The 19,679-nt window shown below is 43.1% G+C and overlaps 1 protein-coding gene across 1 annotated transcript; it reads left to right on the top strand.

The window, feature by feature from the left end:
• The first annotated feature begins 1,141 nt into the window (after positions 1–1,141).
• ETFDH (electron transfer flavoprotein dehydrogenase) lies at positions 1,142–18,421 on the top strand. Its single transcript, XM_075257459.1, has 13 exons — positions 1,142–1,267; positions 3,930–4,070; positions 5,492–5,721; positions 7,736–7,817; positions 9,276–9,394; positions 9,521–9,598; positions 10,527–10,673; positions 12,999–13,139; positions 13,293–13,436; positions 13,584–13,752; positions 13,873–14,055; positions 15,760–15,981; positions 17,925–18,421. Exons 1-13 carry the CDS (start codon positions 1,237–1,239, stop codon positions 18,086–18,088), a joined length of 1,851 nt encoding a protein of 616 aa, XP_075113560.1. The 5' UTR covers positions 1,142–1,236; the 3' UTR covers positions 18,089–18,421.
• Positions 18,422–19,679: the final 1,258 nt, after the last annotated feature.

Raw genomic sequence — 19,679 nt, forward strand, 5'->3', positions numbered from 1 at the left:
GAACACCTGCCCAGTACTAGTCTATGGACGAGTACTGTCAGTGGGAGGAGTTTCCTCAACGCTTAGCGTCATGGCTGGCCAGTAAGGAACGCCCCCTCTGACAGTACAGTGCTATGGACTACTGTCAGGAGAAGCGTTTATCACAGTTGTCAGAAACACTCTTCTGACAGTGAAGGGCTACGGTAACGGCACCGATAGCTCTTCTCCCGGGGCAAATAATGGGAAAGTCAATAGTGTGTCAAATTCCATGCACTGTCGGCTTTCTAGCGGTGTATAAAACCATGTGTGCCCGATGACATGAAAGGTGGGTGGGTGCGGAATAACAAAGGAATAGTACAAGACAGAGCTCTGATGGTATGTGGTCTTTAGTTATGCACTGGCATAATGGTGTGTTGTCACATCAGTGCAGCTGGCAATTGGCGCCTGGCACAGTGATCAGTGTGACAAGTGATAGACTACTGAATCAGATGTCTGCCCCTTGTCTGATGTGGGAGATAATAAGTAGAAGATGCTGCTGATCCTACATCCAGGACCGGTAGTGCTGAGGAATAAGGGGCCCCATGGACTCCATAGCTGGCCTCCTGATCACTACTAGACCCCCAGCAATAAGTCCCCGCTCCTTACATCATCTATCTGCAGCTCCACCTCCTCCAGCACCTCCTGGGGGTCACTCCGCTGCCCCTGCACCGCTTTAGCCATAGTCCGGAGTCTGACAACGAAGCAATCAGCACAAGTAACCCGGAATTCAAAACAGGCGCGGAATTGACGGCGTTATCCCGCAGCAGCCAATCACAGAGCGAGATGTTCTTCACCAATGGGAGACGACTTCTAGAATTTTTTTTCTGACATAACTTTATTAAACAACAACCACAGTTGTTAAAATGACTAAAATGAACAGTATAGTTACGTTGTCATAGCCTCTTACTGTTCTCTTCCGGTAATTACTAATCACAGTTTCCAGCGCTATATTGTGTTGGCCTTGCTGTCACTAGAGCTTATATCCGTGTTCTAGCAGCAGAGGGCGCTACGTACAAAAATCACCGCTTAAGATTCTCTGGTAATGAGTAACATCTCGGTTGTAATGGCCGAATACTACATTTCCCGGCGGCCCGTGCGCTGTGTTTGCGCAGGCGCACTTCTAGATTCCTTGGCCTGAGGTTGTAGTGCGCAGTTCAGATCAGAGGGTAGACTGGGAGCTGCTACCACAGCGTTGTGGTCCTATAGGCCAGCGTCACGATGATGTCTGTCTGCAAGTATACAATGCAAGGTAAGCATTGGGAGGCGCTGTGCTTCCTGGCTGACAGCTGTCACTGCGCCTTATGCTGTTATTAGTGTCATAGGGAGGCTGCGACTGCTGTAGCACTACAACTCCCAGCATGCATTAGTAGCTTCTGTCTTCCAGTGCATATTGGGACGTGTAGTGTCAATCTCCTAATGCGCTGGCCACGTTAGTTGTTTATAGGCGCAGTGTGCCCTGTCGGTGCTCATGCCCTCCGAGCTTCCTGGGGTCAGTGTGACTGCCCAGCAGTGGAATATCACTGTACACAGCCTGTGTCCTTGCCTGGACCTACCCTGTAAATATTATAGCTGAAGCCTTCTGCTCTGCTCTGCCCCTAGTGGTTACAGGCGATGTAGGGGAAAGGTCAGCAGCTCATGTGTGCAGTACCCTGTGCTTATCTGGCCAGGGTCTTCCCCTTCTTTGTGAGGTTATATACCATGGGAGTAATAGTCCTGCAGAATTGTGAGACCTGCACCTATGACTGTGTGTTGTGTCCTGAGCTCTATACCTTTAAGGGGTATTCCAGTGTATATATTGTATAATGTACAATATCAGGGATAGCTTTAGTATCCCGAAAACTCGCAATATATCATCATTTTTTAAGTTAGCCATTAATAAAGGTATCAACTACTGAAGACTTCTCTCAAAAAAAAAAAAAAAAAAAATTCATATCCACTGGCTAACATGGTACAAATATATTTTACCTAGGGACAAGGATGTAATGACATCACATGGCCACTTGGCATGTATGTAAATAGTGAGAAGGCTATGGCACTTGCACAAGCTTCATGGCCCCTTCAAACAGTTGATCAGCGAGGTTCTCGAGATGTTGGACTCCCACTGATATTTTGTTAATGTCCTATCCTGAACATACATCATGAAAAAAAAAAAATGGACAGTCCCTTTAAATATCTGGGCTGTGAAGACATCTGCTCCTCACAGATTTGTTTTAATGGATAAACACTGAAACATAACAGATCCCATTGAATTTTAAGGATCTGTCAGTTGTTTTTTCCCCAAGTACGTGGCTTTCCCAGCTATTTTGCCAGGCAGAAATCTAACAAAAGAAGTAAAAAAAAAAATATCTCATCAAAAGTTTAGAGTTCACTTTGTATCACAAAAAGGATGTTTTATTGCTGCAGATCCATATATACAGCTCATTTATGTTCTCTTTGTCTTACAGCAGATAGTAAACTCATACTGCAGATTATAGATTGGGAACCCTTGTACTTACAATCTCATCTGTCACTCCTTTCTAAAAGACATTTGTAGGATAGGATCAGCTGCATTTATAGGATGTGACTTGACCTTACTTCATATTGTCCTGAATATACTTATATGACAAAACTACAAAGAGCAGAGCCATGTTTGATACTTGTGTCTCAAAAAGCAAAAGTATTGTGGGTATGACACCTTTATTGGCTAACCAGATGCCTGCAGAATGCTCCTCTTTGTACTAAATCTTGCAAATGTAATTTTTCTGGTCTATTATACCTATATTACATTTGCTTTTTTGACACACACACACACACACACACACACACACACACACACACACACACACACACACAAATGTAGCATGATTTTTTTTCTGGCCAGCATTGCACTACGTAATTTTTCTTCCAGAGAGCAAATAAAAAACTTGGTATTGGCACATCATTCCCTTCATTATTTAAAGGGGTTTTGCAGCTGCTTTATTTCCATTAGTGTCAGCTTTGTACATGTGGTAACGGATCTAATTGTACCTGACGTCACTAAAAATTGGTTAGCTGTCTAATGCGTTCTACAACTAGAGAGCCCAGAACACGGATGTTGGAGTTAACCTGAACTTCTGCAATTAGTTAAACTTCTGCAGCATGATGTCTTATTACAGAAGATGGCAAAAAACAAAGAGAAGTTATTGAAAAATGTTTTTCCAATGACTTTTCATTGGGGTTTTTTTTTTTTTTTTTTTTTTTGTTTTGTTTTTTTTTTTTTCTTCTGTGATGAGTAGTTCGGTTTAGGCCTGGTTCACATTGAGTTTTTCAGTCAGGATTTTGACACGGAGTCCAACTCCAAAAACCGCCTCACAATACAACTCTATTGGGAGTCTTTTTTTGGAGGCTGATTTTGAGGCGGATTCAGCGTCAAAATCAGCGCCAAAAAACTCTGTGTGCACTGACCCTAACTGCTACATGCAATGATATCATGGATGTCCAGAATTTTTGCACCGTAGACCCAAATTATAAGCAATTAGGACCCTGTCCGTTTATGGCCAACCTCAAGACTGTTTATAGACATATACTGTATATTGACACATATTATAGAAGTATCTTATAGTTAAAAAGATAAAAATCTAAAGAAAACAGTAAAAAAAAAAAAAAAATCACATTTTATCCAGTAAATAAAGTTTATTAAATATCATTACATCATAACATCGTCTACAGTAAATTGATAACTAGATTTAATGAATGGTGTATGTGGGAAATAAAATGAAACTTTCAGAACTGTCTTTTTCAGTATTTTTGTCAAAGTAAAAAGTACGGTAATACAAATTTAACGCTAAAAGGTCCCAAGAAGCAATAAAGACTTATAGATCTGTCCTCAAGTCCAAAGTTCTGGTTATTAATAGAAAATTTCTAAATGACTGTTTTTTCGTATGTTTATTCAGCACAGCAATGCTTACATTACTTGAAACCACTAAAGACGTGCGTGCCAACATTCTGCATCAAGAGATGGTCGTCATCTACCGTGCCACGAATCACCACACATTATACCATCCACCCCCGTGACAAGGACAACAGATGGGAAGGTATTTGACAACTGTGTTTCTAGATCTAAACAGTTAAGATTGTAACATACGACCAACAATAGTTATACCGGAGTACGTAGTACACACTAATCTGAGCACCGCCGCTGCTTGACAGACTCAGTAAACATGTCTGTAGTATAATATTCATCTTAAACCACGACTAAGTGAGCAAAAGTTATGGACAGATATTCAGATTCTCATTCTTATTTGGCTGATATTTCTTTGTATCTCTTTGCAGTCTGTACTATCTTGTGATACCTTGAACAGAGTTTTGGGAGAACTGGCTCTCTTAAAGGGATTATCAAGGATTTAGGATTTTGTGGCTTATCCTTAGGATAGACCATATGTATTTGTTCAGATATGGGCAACAAGCAGTTACAGCTGAGATACAACACTGGTGTCCGGCCATTGCTTCTGGTTCTGTGTTGAGTTTAGTATGGGCATCAGAAGCAGCCCTGTACATCTGATGAGTTCTAGGGCTGTCCGTCGGCCTCCACAAATGTATGGCTTAAAAGGATAGGCCATAAAATTCAAAATCATGGAGAACATCTTTTAAGGCATGAAGTATATGTCCTATTTCATAGAGGTCTTTTACCATTGCACCAAGATTATGAGTGATTATTGGCAGGAAAGCCGCTCAGTATCTGATAATCCGAAAATTAAATACCGCTACAAAGCCGACAGTGCGCTGATTTCAGCGCATTGTCGGCTTTTCTGTTATGTGCATCGGGGCTGGAGATATCGGTGCCGTCGACGATGTCTTCCCACTGTCAGAAGAGTGTTCCTGATAGTCTAGCTGGGCTATGAGGAACGCCTTGCCACCCTCACTGTACTCATCCATATCCGTTACTGCCCAGCAATGACGCTGAGATGTGAAGAACGTCCCATCCCCGCCCCTCCCTTCTCGGTACTAGTCTATGGAAGAGTACAGTCGTGGGGGTCTACCTCACAGCTTAGTGTCATCACTGGGCAGAAAGGAACACCTCCTCTGACAGTACAAGGCTATAGACGAGTACAATGACGGGGGAATGTTCATCACAGCCCAGCTAGACTGTCAGGAACACCATTCTGACAGTGGGCAGACATCGGTAACAGCACCGATATCTCCAGTCCTTGGGCACATAATGGGAAAGCTGAATTCAGCACACTGTCTGCTTTCTAGCAGTATATAAAGCCGCATGTGCCTGAGGACATGTAAGGTCCTCTTTAAGTTTTATGGAATACAAAATGTAAAGGTGTTAGAGCAAGTACTTCCTGTGTCACAGCTACTTTTTGTAAGGAGGTTCCTGTGTACTTATAGTCTGCATTTGAAGGTTATTCTTGCCTGAACAATTAAATTTGATTTTTTTAAAATTTATTTATTTTATTTTTTTGGTAACAATATCAAATTGTCAATTATAACGATTTGTTTGTTGTCCTAGATGTAAGCATGGAAAGGTTTGCAGAGGAAGCTGATGTTGTTGTAGTTGGAGGTGGCCCCGCCGGTCTCTCAGCAGCCATACGGTTGAAGCAGCTTGCAGCTGAGAATGACAAGGAGCTGCGTGTTTGCTTAGTGGAAAAGGCAGCCCAGATTGGGGCTCACACCCTCTCTGGTGCCTGTATAGAGCCAAAAGCCCTGGAGGAACTGTTCCCTGACTGGAAGGAGCGAGGGGTAGGTACTCATAAGTATATTGTGTGCTATTGACCTTAAATGAAAGTGGTGTTTTTTTTAAAGAGGACCTTTCATGGTTTGGGGCACAGGCAGTTCTATATACTGCTGGAAAGCTGACAGTGCACTGAATTCAGCGCACAGTCGGCTTTCCCAATCTGTGCCCCGGGTGAAGCACTATTGGTCCCGGTACCATAGCGCTTTACAGTCAGAAGGGAGTTTCTGACAGTTAGCCAGGGACGCCCTTCTGCCCAGCAGCGCCTATCGCGCTGTACTGTGGAGCGAGGAGGAACACGCCCTCTAGAGATGAGCGAGTACTGTTCGGATCAGCCGATCCGAACAGCACGCACGCATTGAAATCAATGCACGCAGCCGGCATGCAGCGGGTTAAGCAGCCGGCTGCCGTCAAACCGGAAGCACCAGGTGTTTCCATTCATTTCAATGCGTGCATTCATTTCAGTACTCGCTCAACTCTAACCCCCTCCCCTCCTGATAATACTCGTCTATGGACGAGCACTGTGAGCAGAGGGAGGGGGCATTCCTACCCGCTCACTCTGTACAGCGCGATAGGCGCTGCTGGGCAGAAGGGCATCCCTAGCTAACTGTCAGAAACGCCCTTCTGACTGTAAAACGCTACGGTACCGGGACTGATAGCGCTTTACCCGGGGCACGGATTGGGAAAGCCGACAGTGTGCTGAATTCAGCGCACTGTCAGCTTTCCAGCAGTATATAGAACTGCCTGTGTCCAATCTGATGAAAGGTCCTCTTTAAATATCCCCACTGATCTGAAATTGATGTCCTTTACTAAGGATAGGCCATCAGCATCTCAATCCTGGAAAATCTCTTCAAGTGATTATCCATTCAGGAGTTCAAGAATTATATGCGAGCCACTACAGGCAGTGGACAGTTACTTGCTATTTTCTTCAGATGTTGCTCCTTGGCTGCTTTTTAGCTCCGATGCATTATGGCAGAACTGTGATCTTTGGCAGCAGAGCAGCAACCTGAACCAATGATAAGATGGGGTGTATCTGGGGCCACACGGTGGCTCAGTGGTTAGTACTGCAGCCTTGCAGCGCTGGAGTCCTGGTGTTCAAATACCGCCAAGGGCATAAAACCATCTGCAAGGAGTTTGTATGTTCTCCCCGTGTTTGCATGGATTTCCATCCCATATTCCAAAGACATACTGATAGGGAAAAATGTACATTGTGAGCTCTATGTGGGGCTCACAATCTACATTTAAAAAAAAAAAAAAAAAAAGATGGGGTGTATCTCAGACTACCTGTAGGCACTGTAGTTAAACTGTAGTCACAGATTTTAGTTCACTCCAGATTTAATGGTGACGAAGTAAAGGAAAAAAAAAAGTCAAAAAGCAATATCCGAAGAAAATACACAGCAGGTACTCATCTCCAGTAGGTACTGACTCGTATATCACTGTTAAAGGGTTTGTCCAGGATAAACTGTTACCTGTCCCCAGTGCTCTAGTGTCTCCAACCATGGTCCGGTTGGAGACACCAGTGCAATAGCAACAGGTGAATATGGCTTTCGGGATTTTTATTTTTTTTTTACCTTCCCACGCCTTCTTGCCAAAAAATGGGCTATCCTGGACAACCCCTTTTAAGCTCTGGACTAGAGGGTCCATTTAAGTTAAAAAAAAACAATAGCAAATTTAGAGTAAGTATCCAAAGGACCTGATTTTCATTGGTTTTCCATTATGTTAGGCTCTGTTCACATCTTTGTGGTTTCAGTTCACTTTACAATGGAGACCAAACAGTTGTGGCTGAACCCCAGGTTCTTTTGGGGGTGGTCATCAATTTGACAGTATAACCAATGTCGCCTAGTGCACCACTCACTGATTTTTTAGGTCAGTCGGAACAGAACCTTAGTACCATTAAAACAATAATTGCTCCTCATCTTATTTACCACATTGGCTACGAATGCCCTTGAGGTGTATGGTGGACTGGCTGGTTAATATTTCTTTCATTTGTAAAATACATTGAACAGAAATTTTCTCTCACAGGCCCCATTGCACACAAAGGTGACTGGAGATAAGTTTGGAATCCTGACAAAAACTTCTAGAATCCCAGTGCCTATTCTCCCTGGTAAGCATGTTACATATGTGAGATAGTGACAGTCTATGTGAAACTAATGCGGTGCAGTGGGAAGGTCAAACCACCATAGACTCAGACTCCTCTATATTTTCATTGCCTGATTCTGACTCTGACTTATTCATGAATGGCTGACAACCACAGTCAGTCAGAAGCCAATTTTTTTTTATTCTACAACCAGGGTTTTACAATTCATGATTATCTTTTGCCACACCTTAAGGAAAGACAAGGCTGTGTAAACCTGTGGCTGAACAAAGTCCATGAAGGCCAGTATGGCACTCGTTCACACATTGTGAAAATTCAGGTGTGACTGTAGATAACCACTAAGTCCCTTTATGGAGTCCCAAAATAAAAAAAAAAATGTGGTTTTAACTGTGGCTTCCTGTGATATAGACTAATAGATATAGACATAGAGAAGATAGACCACTTCCATTTGTTTCAGCTGCCTTCCACATAGGTGAAATCACCATTACCCTCACAATCAGTAGAACAGGACTGTGCGGGGGAATGGAAAGTGGACAAAGACCTCCAAATCATGTTACAGAAGGTCACATGACCACTGCTGGAACTTTGGAAATGGCAGGTTATGAGTAAAACAAGCCTAAATATCACAGCAGGGGGGGGGAAGGTGCTTTGTATAAGGAGCATCTATCCTGGAAAACCCCTTTAAGTGATCAAAGATACACCATAATTCACACCTATAAATGTTTCCATGGTAACTTTTAACCGATTACTCGCTGAATACAGGATTGCAGCAAATATCAACATATGTAAAAGGACCTTTACTTTGCAGGGCCACTATTTGTTAAACTGGACTACTTTTTCCTCCTTATCAGTTCTTCAAATAAAGCAAGCTAGCCATACACATAAGATGGCTGTTGACGAATCTTTGGGGTGACCATCTCGTCCCTTATGTGTAATCATGTGTCAGAGATGCAAAAGTTGCCTCCAGATTTCTCTGGCAGCAGCGTCTCTTCTCTAGAACAAAAGGGATGGAAGAGGGTTCATGCATATTAGATTAATGTTAATCTCAACCTTATTATTAGAAACCCTATTGAACAACTTCTCCTAACTCAGCTACTATAACCCATGTGGATATTCATAACTGGTCACAGTACTGTGTGAAAGTTTTAGGCAGGTGTGGAAAAAGTACTTCAAAGTAAGAATGCTATCAACTAACAAAACTAAGTGAATGAACAAAAGAGAAATCTAGATCACATTAGTAAATTGTGCTGAGGCCCTGCGGCACCATGATAGTGGTCAGCGAAAGCCTGGTTCCCCAACCCCTATACATCTTGCTAGTGGAGAGGGTCCCGGTGTGATATAGTTTCCGTTTAAGAGCACATATTACATTCACCCCTTCATATACCTTCACCTCCTTTTGTAACATTGTCAAACTGATAAATAAAAATGGCTGCCAGGACTTTGATTATCTTTATTTTGTGCATTTAGGACTTCCGATGAATAATCATGGTAACTATATCGTAAGGCTTGGACACCTAGTTAGTTGGCTAGGTGAGCAGGCAGAAGCTCTTGGTGTTGAAATTTACCCAGGATACGCAGCTGCAGAGGTAAGTTGCTTTTCTCTGTTTAAACACCTTGTATTTTCTTCTCTATTAGCAGTTTTCTATATACTTCTAGTTATATCAAGTACCAAGTCTATAGATAATTAAGTGTGTAAAATTTTTATATTTTAGGTACTTTTCCATGAAGATGGCAGTGTTAAAGGAATAGCTACAAATGATGTTGGCATTCATAAAGATGGCTCCCCAAAGGTAACATTTGTAGTGCTCACTAGTCTCTTGTATTGCAGAAATAACAAAAGGAATGGGGTATGGATTTAAGATATAAAGGGAGTCTAACACAACCAAAATCACTTTCAAACCACTTAGGTGCTGTTGTAGTTTCTCACTTTACTGCACTTGCCTTGTGTCAAATTGCAATGTTGATGTAGAGTGAGCTCTCATCTACCTGGTGCACTCGGGATGAAGCCACGACTGCTAGAGCAGCATCTTCCTTTGTGGCTGCTGCAGATCGCTGTCCATTGAACATGTCAATGTTTCTATTTTGGGGATGGTACTGTGTGGTGACTACAAAAGAAAGTGGCGACTTTGGTAGGTATGGCCCCCACCATGGTTCACCAAACACCGCATTTGCATGTAGAATAAAAGTTGATTTTTCTCAACATCAAGGTGCTCTCTCCTTAAGGAGTGATGTTATCCCCAGAACCTGTTAAAATAGTGAAATAGTGGACACCAATGGACACCATTGATTAAAATGGGGTCCATCAGGTGTCTGCTATTTTTTGTTACTAAAATCGTTGGAAGAAAAAGTTGGACTTGCAGGACCTTTTTCGTTCTGTGACGTCCGAAGAACACTGCAATGAAGTCTGTAAACAGAAACTCTGACGCTGATGTGAACAAAGCCTTATGTTTCTGTTGGACACTAGAGATGAACGAACACTGTTCGGAACAGCCTTTCCGGCCGGCATGCAGGGGGTTAAGCGGCCGGCCGCCGGCAAAGTCTGTGTGCCAGGTGCTTCCATTCATTTCTATTGGAGCGTGCTGTTCGGATCGGCTGATCCGAACAGTATTCACTCATCTCTATTGGCCACATATGACCAAATGTTCTATCACTTGCTTAGCTGTATTTATTTTATACAAAACATTAAGTTCACTAAACACTTCTTCTATATTCCTGTAGGCCACATTTGAGCGAGGCCTGGAACTGTATGCCAAGGTGACCATTTTTGGAGAGGGCTGCCATGGGCATCTTGCTAAACAATTGTATAAGACATTTAACCTTAGAGAAAACTGCGAACCACAGACCTATGCAATTGGGCTAAAGGAGGTAAGTGTTTGGTGTCTTCCGTTTATTAGTTGCTCTAGAAAGGTGCAGGTGTTACAGAGATGTTGGCTGAATTTGAAGCTGCATAGGGTTTGGTTTACTAGTGAAAACTCAACAAAAAACTAGAGTATATACCTTGTGCCACATTTATTAATGATTTTAGACACTTTCTGTGCCTTGTCTCACAAGGGTGTGGTTCTTATTGGAAAAAGGGGCAGAGCTTAAGGCTGGTCTTACACGACCGTAATGCTTTTACGGTCCGCATGTTGCTGATCAGCAACACTAGTTGCTGATCATCAACATACATTCCGCAGATGCCCGTAAACTGCCGCACTCTATGGGCGAGTCCATGCAGTGCCGTGAATTGCAGCCATTACGGGCATGTTCTAAAAAGTGCGGACCTCTGTTGCGGCCCAGCACACCACGGATAAAATATCCGGTGGTGTAAGAGGCCGCTTTGAGTATAATGTGTCCACAGATGGTCCGCAATTGAAAATCCTCAATTGCGGACCATTTGCGGTCTTAAACTACGGTCGTGTAAGACCAGCCTAACATGTGACACTTTGCGCTAACATTTTGGCTCACTGAAAGCACCTGGGGGCACTGTTTTCACAAGGAAACAAAACACTCCATACAGAGAAGTGGTACAACTACTAAATATAAATTATAAAATCACGTTATTGAAGCAAAAGTATACAATAGTTGAAATATTAAAAGGCAACCATTTAGTCAGTCTCTCTCCCTTTCCCTCGAAAATATTCACAAATAATTAAAAAAAAAAAAAAAAAGTGTTCCATAATGTGCTGTTACCCTCCCTGATAATGGTTAATTCAACCCTGATCCCTAGCATGTAAGATAAACTGATCACATTGTATAAATACAGTCTAAGGGCTCGTTCACATCTGCGCCGGCACTCCGTACTTCAGGTTTCCGTTTCCTGCCTAAAACAGAGGCAGGAGACGGAAACCTGCAGGAGTCTTTCTCACCCATTCATTTGAATGGGTGAGAAAGCTGTCCGTCCGTGAGCGGCGGTGAGCGTTTTATGCTCTCCGCCGCGAAACCGGGTTTTATAATCTGGACACAGAGTCGGACATGCAGTACTCTGTGTCCGCATAAAAAAAATCCGGTTTTGCGGCCTAAAACGCTCACCGCCGCTCACGGCCGGACCCAGTCTGTGCTTTCCGTCTTCTGGCATGCAGAAGACATAAACCATAGAACGGAGACCCTGAATGCAGGTGTGAACCTAGCGTAAGGATTCACACATTTTAAAATGAAGAGGAATTTGAGGACGACTTCTGCCACAGATTCTTCTCCATTTTCCATCCCTGTGTTTCTACCACAGCTTGTACTTTGTCATTAGCCTCAGGTGAAAGGGGCTGGCCCAGCTGAGTGTCTCATGGCACAGACTCTGCAGCTGAATCGGCCACAGAATCCACAACAAGGTCAAATGGGACACTGTTTTTTTTTTTTTTCAGTGTTTAGCCTCAAAATCCGCTCAAATTTCCTCTCTGTGAATTTACTGTAGGAAGCCAATTAAAGGTGTCTCCCACGAAAACAGCTCATCATCTATGCATAGGGAAAGGGATAATTTGCAGATCAGTGGGGTTCTGACTGTTCAGACCCCCCACTGATAAGGAGAGTGGGAGACTTTTGTTCCCCATTTTGTGCACCGTTTCATTCATTTCAATGAGAGCGCCGATGAAAGTCCCCCATTCTCCTGATCTGTTGGAGTCTGAATGTTCAATCTCTTTGATCTCTGCTGAGCATTTCATTGTGTGGATACATTTGTCTATCTGACATGTTTTCGTCAGGTTCATTCATTGTAATAATGCAGACTCAGTCTAAAGGTTAAAGTTTTGTACTGTTTAAACTTTGCCACCTTTGGCCAGATAAAAAAAAATAGCATTGTATAGCACACTTGTGTCCATAAATAAGAATAGAAACCGAAAAGGAGTCAAATAGAGTGCAAAGTTTTTTTAGACTCCATTTGCCTAAGGAAAGTAAAAGGACCTGCCGAATGATATGTCTAATCACCAATTTTCAGTACTCGAACTACTACTTGGCATGCTCCGCAAAAGATAAAGTAAACAGCCCTTTTAGTCAGCTATTATCAGGGCTTTTGATTAAAGCAATTTAAGCTGCCATCGCTGTATATGATCATGCACGTCTTCTACCTTGCTGTACAGGAGAGGCCAGTTTATTTTTTTGTTGTTTTTGACTGACATGTCTGGGTTTTTTTTCTTTTATTAATGCAGTAGTGGTTTGCAGCCCCTTACATAAGGGGAGTTATCTGGATGGATTAACATATGTTTTCATTTCTTCACCCAGCTATGGCTTATTGATGAGAAGAAGTGGCAGCCAGGTCTTGTAGAGCACACTGTAGGATGGCCTTTGGATAGAAAAACCTATGGTGGATCATTCCTTTATCACCTCAATGAGGGAGAACCACTTGTAGCTCTTGGGTTTGTGGTAAGTATAAGCAAGATGGGAAAAAAAAATTCAAAGACTTGGTTGAAATTGAGATGCTACCGAATTGCCCCTGCTACATTTACAAGAAGAGTTTGTAAATTCCCAATCTATTTATGTAGATTTTTTGGCTGGGAACTTGTTGTTTCATTACAGGTTGGTTTAGATTATCAGAACCCATACCTGAACCCTTTCAGGGAGTTTCAGAGGTGGAAGCATCACCCATCTGTATCCCCTACTCTTGAAGGTGGATCTCGGATTGCTTATGGAGCACGTGCACTTAATGAAGGTGGTTTCCAGGTAAGAGCTGAACTCTTTATACCAGTATTCTTCTGTATCACTGTATCATGTCTGTGCATTAGAGCTTTGTAACATTATAAGTCTGCAAGATCTGGATTTAAAAGGGTTTTGATATTGAGACATTCTCTTATAAAATTATACTTTTAGTCTTTGCCAAAGCTCACATTCCCTGGAGGTGTTTTGGTGGGGTGCAGCCCTGGCTTCTTGAATGTGCCCAAGATTAAGGGGACACACACAGCAATGAAAAGCGGTATGCTGGCAGCAGAGTCTATCTTCAAGATGCTTACTGATGAAAATCTCCAGTCCAGTACTCAAGGTATCTAGTACATGTGATCTCATAAATGCATTCTTTTCTCCCAGCTAAAGTGAATGATGATGCTAGAGAAATATATATTTTTACACCACTATATTTTTGCATTTTAATTGGTTTTTCTAGGGCTCAATATTCCAGAGTACGAAGAAAACTTAAAGAAATCATGGGTGTGGAAGGAGCTTTATAGTGTGAGGAACATTAGACCTTCCTGCCATGGACCTCTGGGATTGTATGGTGGCATGATCTACACTGGTATTTTCTACTGGATACTAAGGGGAATGGAGCCGTGGACATTAAAGCATAAAGGTATGTGTGTGAAAACTAAGAAGTTTACTGTTAACCAAAAGATTAGTTTAACTGGACTTACTTAAAATATAACACATACATCACTAATATATACAATATTATGCACCCTAAATGGCTATTTTGCCAACAATAGGTCATAAATATTAGATTAGCAGGGGTCCAATGCCCATCAACCCTATGCATGACTGACTTGTTCTCAGCAGCTGATACACAGAGAATGGAGCAGGAAGCAGACAGCCCTATTCACTGTGGCAACAATACCTACTGTAAACCTCTTTAGCAAAATGCATGTTCTATTTAAAGGGCTTATTCAAGGTTAAAAAAACAAGTCTGCTCTCTTCCTTATATGGCACCACACCTGCCCAAGGCTTATGTCTGGTATTGCAGTTAAACTCTCTGAGCTGCATTACCACACACGATCTGGAAGAAAGCAGAAATGTTTTTCAAACTCCGGAAACCCCATTAGGCTAAGGCCTAATGTAGTGAGTCACAGCAAAAAAATGCATCAATTGTGGAAACACATCAAGGTTTTTTTTTTTTTCTGCAGCGTTTTTCACAGAAACTTCTCAGTTTTCGCAGCATGGGGCCCCAGCCTTAAAGAGGACCTTTCATCAGATTGGGCACAGGCAGTTCCATATACTGCTGGAAAGCCGACAGTGCGCTGAATTCAGTGCACTGTCGGCTTTCCCGATCTGTGCCCCGGGTAAAGCTCTATTGGTCCCGGTAGCATAGCGCTTTACAGTCAGAAGGTCGTTTCTGACAGTCAGTCAGGAACGTCCTTCTCCACAGCAGCGAATATCGCGCTGCACAGTGTGAGCGGGGAGGAATGCCCCCTCCCTCTGCTCACACAGGTCGTCCACAGACGAGTATTATCAGGAGGGGAGGAGGCGTTCCTCCCTGCTCACACTGTACAGCACTATAGGCGCTGCTGTGGAGAAGGAGGTACCTGACTGACTGTCAGGAACGCCCTTCTGACTGTAAAGAGCTATGGTACCAGGACCGATACCGCTTTACCCGGGGCACAGATCGGGAAAGCCGACAGTGCGCTGAATTCAGCGCACTGTCGACTTTCCAGCGGTATATAGAACTGCCTGTGTCCAATCTGATGAAAGGTCCTGTTTAAAGGGATTTAATATGATAGTCCTACAAAATTTCAGTCATTTTCCAATACAATAGAGTAAAAACAAAAATTACCTGATGGATGGAGGTCATGGCTGCAGCACTTTTATGGCGGGACATTCTGGTCAGTTATATTTAGTTATTTGAGTTCTTGGGCAACCTTTTTTATTTGACGTATCGATTTAAATAAAAAAAAAATAAGATCAAAGATGAGGTACTTGGAGTTCCATGCAATAATTGTAAGGAGCTATACTAAAGTCATATACCACAAACCATAGCACAGAAGAAGTCACAGCCTCTTCAGTCTGCTCATCAGTGGGGTGTACAGTGTAGGACCCCCCACCTATCTGATTTTGATCTTCATAAAAATCCCAGACCACCCCTTTAAGGCTTCTTTTCTCCCTGTTCATAGTTAACCAAGTACAGAGGAATTTAAGTTCTATCAAATCCCTCCTGCTCGTGTCATGATTTAGACCAATTTCTGGAACACCCACTGTTTTTTGTAGTGTTTTTTTCAAGTTACATATTATGGTGCAGTAAAACATTAGTAGAGCATTTTAAGCAGAGTTGTATTTTTCCCAATAGGTTTGGATAGTAACAGTCTGAAACCAGCCAAGGATTGCACACCCATTGAGTACCCTAAGCCTGATGGAAAGATTAGTTTTGATCTCCTTTCATCTGTGGCTCTCAGCGGCACGAACCATGAACACGACCAGCCGGCACATCTAACGTTACGTGATGACAGTATACCAGTCAACAGAAACCTTGCTATATATGATGGCCCAGAGCAAAGATTTTGTCCAGCAGGTGAGTGGCAGTGATCTAGTAAGTGGTATAGTGGGAGCTAAGGCAAATCCTTCAAAACAATGACCTTGATAAAGATCCCTCACATTGAAATGAAGCCCCAAAGAAATAAGTAATGTAATGTAGCCCAATAAACAAATGTACGCCATTACTGATCTGAACTTGCCATGAAGAGTGTACAGCTTTCTGTGTCCCCTCATCCCAGTATCCAAATCAAACAAGCTTTATTGGCACGTCCGAATAGATATTTGGCATTGCCAGAGCTAGTAAAGTGTGTGTGTGTGTGGGGGGGGGGGGTTGGATTCGGGTGGGTGAGTGGTGGGTATGGGGGGGTTGGGGTATAACAGTCCGTGGAGTCTCATCTTCCTCTTAGTTGGTGACCCCTATATTGGGAGGTGGGGCGGGGCGGATGGTTTGAGGTATAACAGTCCTTGGAGTCTCATCTTCCTCTTAGTTGGTGACCGCTATATGGGGAGGTGGGGTGGGGCGGGTCTATTGGGATAAATATAACAGTCCTTCGAGTCTCATCTTCCTCTTGTTTGGTGACAGCTGGACACGTATCCTGTACGTTTCATTGCAGCTTCTTTTGGGAGCAGTGAGATAAAGGATGTGTGAGGGGGTGAATCCAAAACTGGGTATAAATGTGTGACCAAAAAAAAAAAAGCTAGCTTTTCTAGTTATATGGCTTCTGGTGCCATGTTCTTAGACTGCTTGTCTTCAGCAATCTGTTTGTGGGCTTTCTTTAGAATAGGCTTCCTTCTGGGACGACAGCCATGCAGAACCATTTGATGCAGCGTGGGGTGTATGGTCTGAGCACTGACTACCCCTCTGCAGCAGGTTATCAGAGAGGGGCACTACATATATGAGAAAATAACCTGGCCACAATGAGGAAATCATGGCTGGGTTTCTTACAAGTCCAAGACAATAGAAAATTCCAGTATTCATTGTTGTATCTATTAGCAACCTATTACGGCAGTAGACTGTCACCAAGAAGATGGCTAGAGAAAATCTTTAAAGAGGACATTTCACCGATTTGGGCACAGGCAGTTCTATATACTGCTGGAAAGCAGACAGTTTGCTGAATTCAGCGCACTGTCGTCTTTTCCGATCTGTGCCCTGGGTAAAGAGCTATCGGTATTGGTACCGTAGCTCTTTACAGTCAGAAGGGCGTTTCTGTCAGTTGGGGACACCCTTCTTCACAGCAGCGCCTATCGCGCTGTATAGTGTGAGCGGGGAGGAATGCCCCCTCCCTCTTCTCACAGTGCTCGCCCATAGACTAGTATTATCAGAAGGGGAAGGGGGCGTTCCTCCCCGCTCACACTGTATAGCGCGATAGGCGCTGCTGTGAAGAAGGGCGTCCCTGACTGAGGGAGGGTTCACACGGTGTAACGTGCCGCGTGATGTGACACGTCTACGCCACGGGAGCCTTTGCGAGCCGTACACGCTCCCATTGATTTCAATGGGAGCGGGGATCGTATGCGCCGTGCTAGTTTGCGGCCGTGATGTTGCGGCCGCAAAATAGCGCGGCGCATACGATCTCCACTCCCATTGAAATCAATGGGAGCGTGTACGGCCCGCAAAGGCTCCCGCGGCGTGGACGTGCCACATCACGCAGCACTTTACACCGTGTGAACCCTCCCTGACTGTCAGGAATGCCCTTCTGACTAAAGAGCTACAGTACCGGGACCGTTAGCTTTTTTCCGGGGCACAGATCGGGAAATCCGACAGTACGCTGAATTCAGCGCCCTGTTGGCTTTCCAGCAGTATATGGAACTGCCTGTGCCCAAATCGGTGAAAGGTCCTCTTTAAACTGCTGCAGACAGACTGCATTAATCTCGTCCTCATTTTACAAGCAGTACTCTTATGACTATTCAGCCTCTCTCTATACTGTTCAGATTTATATCCTGAAGGTTCACTGAGATATCAACCCTTGTACTCGTCCTCAGGTGTTTATGAATATGTTCCTCTGGAATCGGGAGAAGGGTCACGGTTACAAATCAATGCTCAGAACTGCGTGCACTGTAAGACCTGTGATATTAAAGATCCAAGTCAGAATATCAACTGGGTGGTACCAGAAGGTGGTGGAGGACCTGCCTACAATGGAATGTGAGCCAGTCCGGAGAACGGGATTCTTGTATACAGTCAGTGACTGACTGCTACCAGCCTCTGACACCAGAATGTTTCTGGAAGTTTAATTATCAGGCCTTAATTGAATGTGAGACCGCGGCTGTGCCATTCCACCATTGCGTGTGGGATTACACTAACACACTAATGTAGAACGGGCATCTGATTTCTGCTTTGGAAAATGGTTTATTGCGCCAGTGAATTGCCTTATTGTATCTGGTTGAATTGAAGACTGTGAGGCATACTTGGCATACGTTATGGACTATGCCTTATTTATGCATATAATGTAAAAGAAAAGCTTTGTATGTTCCACATTTTTATGTGAAATAGAACATTTTTACAAAATTCACTGTGTTCTGTTTTAAATACTTGTATATATTAAAGATAGGCAGTCATATTGGCAAAATTACATTCAATTAAAGCGGTTGGCCAGGATTTTTTTTTTCTTTATGGCCTAACCTAAAAATACATATCTGAATGATATGGGCCAACAGCTGCCCCTTCACAGCTCTCCTGTTCAGGGCAGTTTCCAATGCCTGTACTATACACAGCGCAGAACTTGAATAGTGGCCAGGTGCTGGTAATGCAGCTCAGCTCCCATTTGAAGTTACAATTTTCTTTTTTTTTAATGGAATTGTTTAAGTTCTTGTTACCTGAAAATGGGACTGCAGCATTAGACTACAAGACACAACATTAATGTATGGCAACACTGAATCTAGCACTCCATTCACAACTTCCACAACCCACCCAAAAGGCTATTCATGCATATGTGGGGCTCTATTAGCATAATTTTGCTGATAGAGCCCCTTTAAAAGTTGCAATTTTCTGTCTGAAAACCCTCATGTTCCTGCCACTAGGTGTCTCCCTTCTAGCTAAATTTGCTATTTACCCCATTACTGGGGAAGTTCTATCCTTGGTTCTCTTCAAAATAAAGACAGGTTCAGATTGAGTGGAGGAGAAGGGGCTGGGTTCTCTTTACACAGTGAATGCAGAGGGGAAAGGGTGAGTCTCCTCGCAACCTCTACATGTACAGAAGGCTGTCCCTGTCTATACACAACAAGCACTGAGCAGCTTTCTGCAGTTTCTATAAGGGAAGGAAAGTTTACTACCTACTTCTAAATACCAGCTGCTAGGCAGAAGTATAATTGCTGATAGGATCATAGGATGTAACTTTCCTGATTTTGATCATCTTTCTTTCTGTTAGGGATCATTTTAGCCGTATCATATTATGGATTTGCAATCCAGTGCCACTGGATATCCTATATTATGTGCTCTTGGGCTTTTCTCAGCTATTTGTTTGTCCTCTTGCTATAGCAGTAATAAGGGAGAGGGGCAGACTACTCTGTATTGTACATAACCACAGACCGGGGAGAAAAGTAAAAATGTGCTGCAGTACAATGGGGCTATAAACAGCAGAAAAACTGACCAGACGCCATGTCAGATAGCTTAAACAGAGAACAAACTTCCCAACAATACCTTGCAGGTGTATCAACTTTTCAAAAAAGCTCAGGTGCTCTTTAGCATATCTTACTCTTATTTTTAATTTCCCATTGAGGTTGGTTTTTTTTTATGTGATA

Source organism: Leptodactylus fuscus, chromosome 1, assembly GCF_031893055.1.
Source record: "Leptodactylus fuscus isolate aLepFus1 chromosome 1, aLepFus1.hap2, whole genome shotgun sequence".
In the NCBI taxonomy this organism is placed as follows: domain Eukaryota; kingdom Metazoa; phylum Chordata; class Amphibia; order Anura; family Leptodactylidae; genus Leptodactylus; species Leptodactylus fuscus.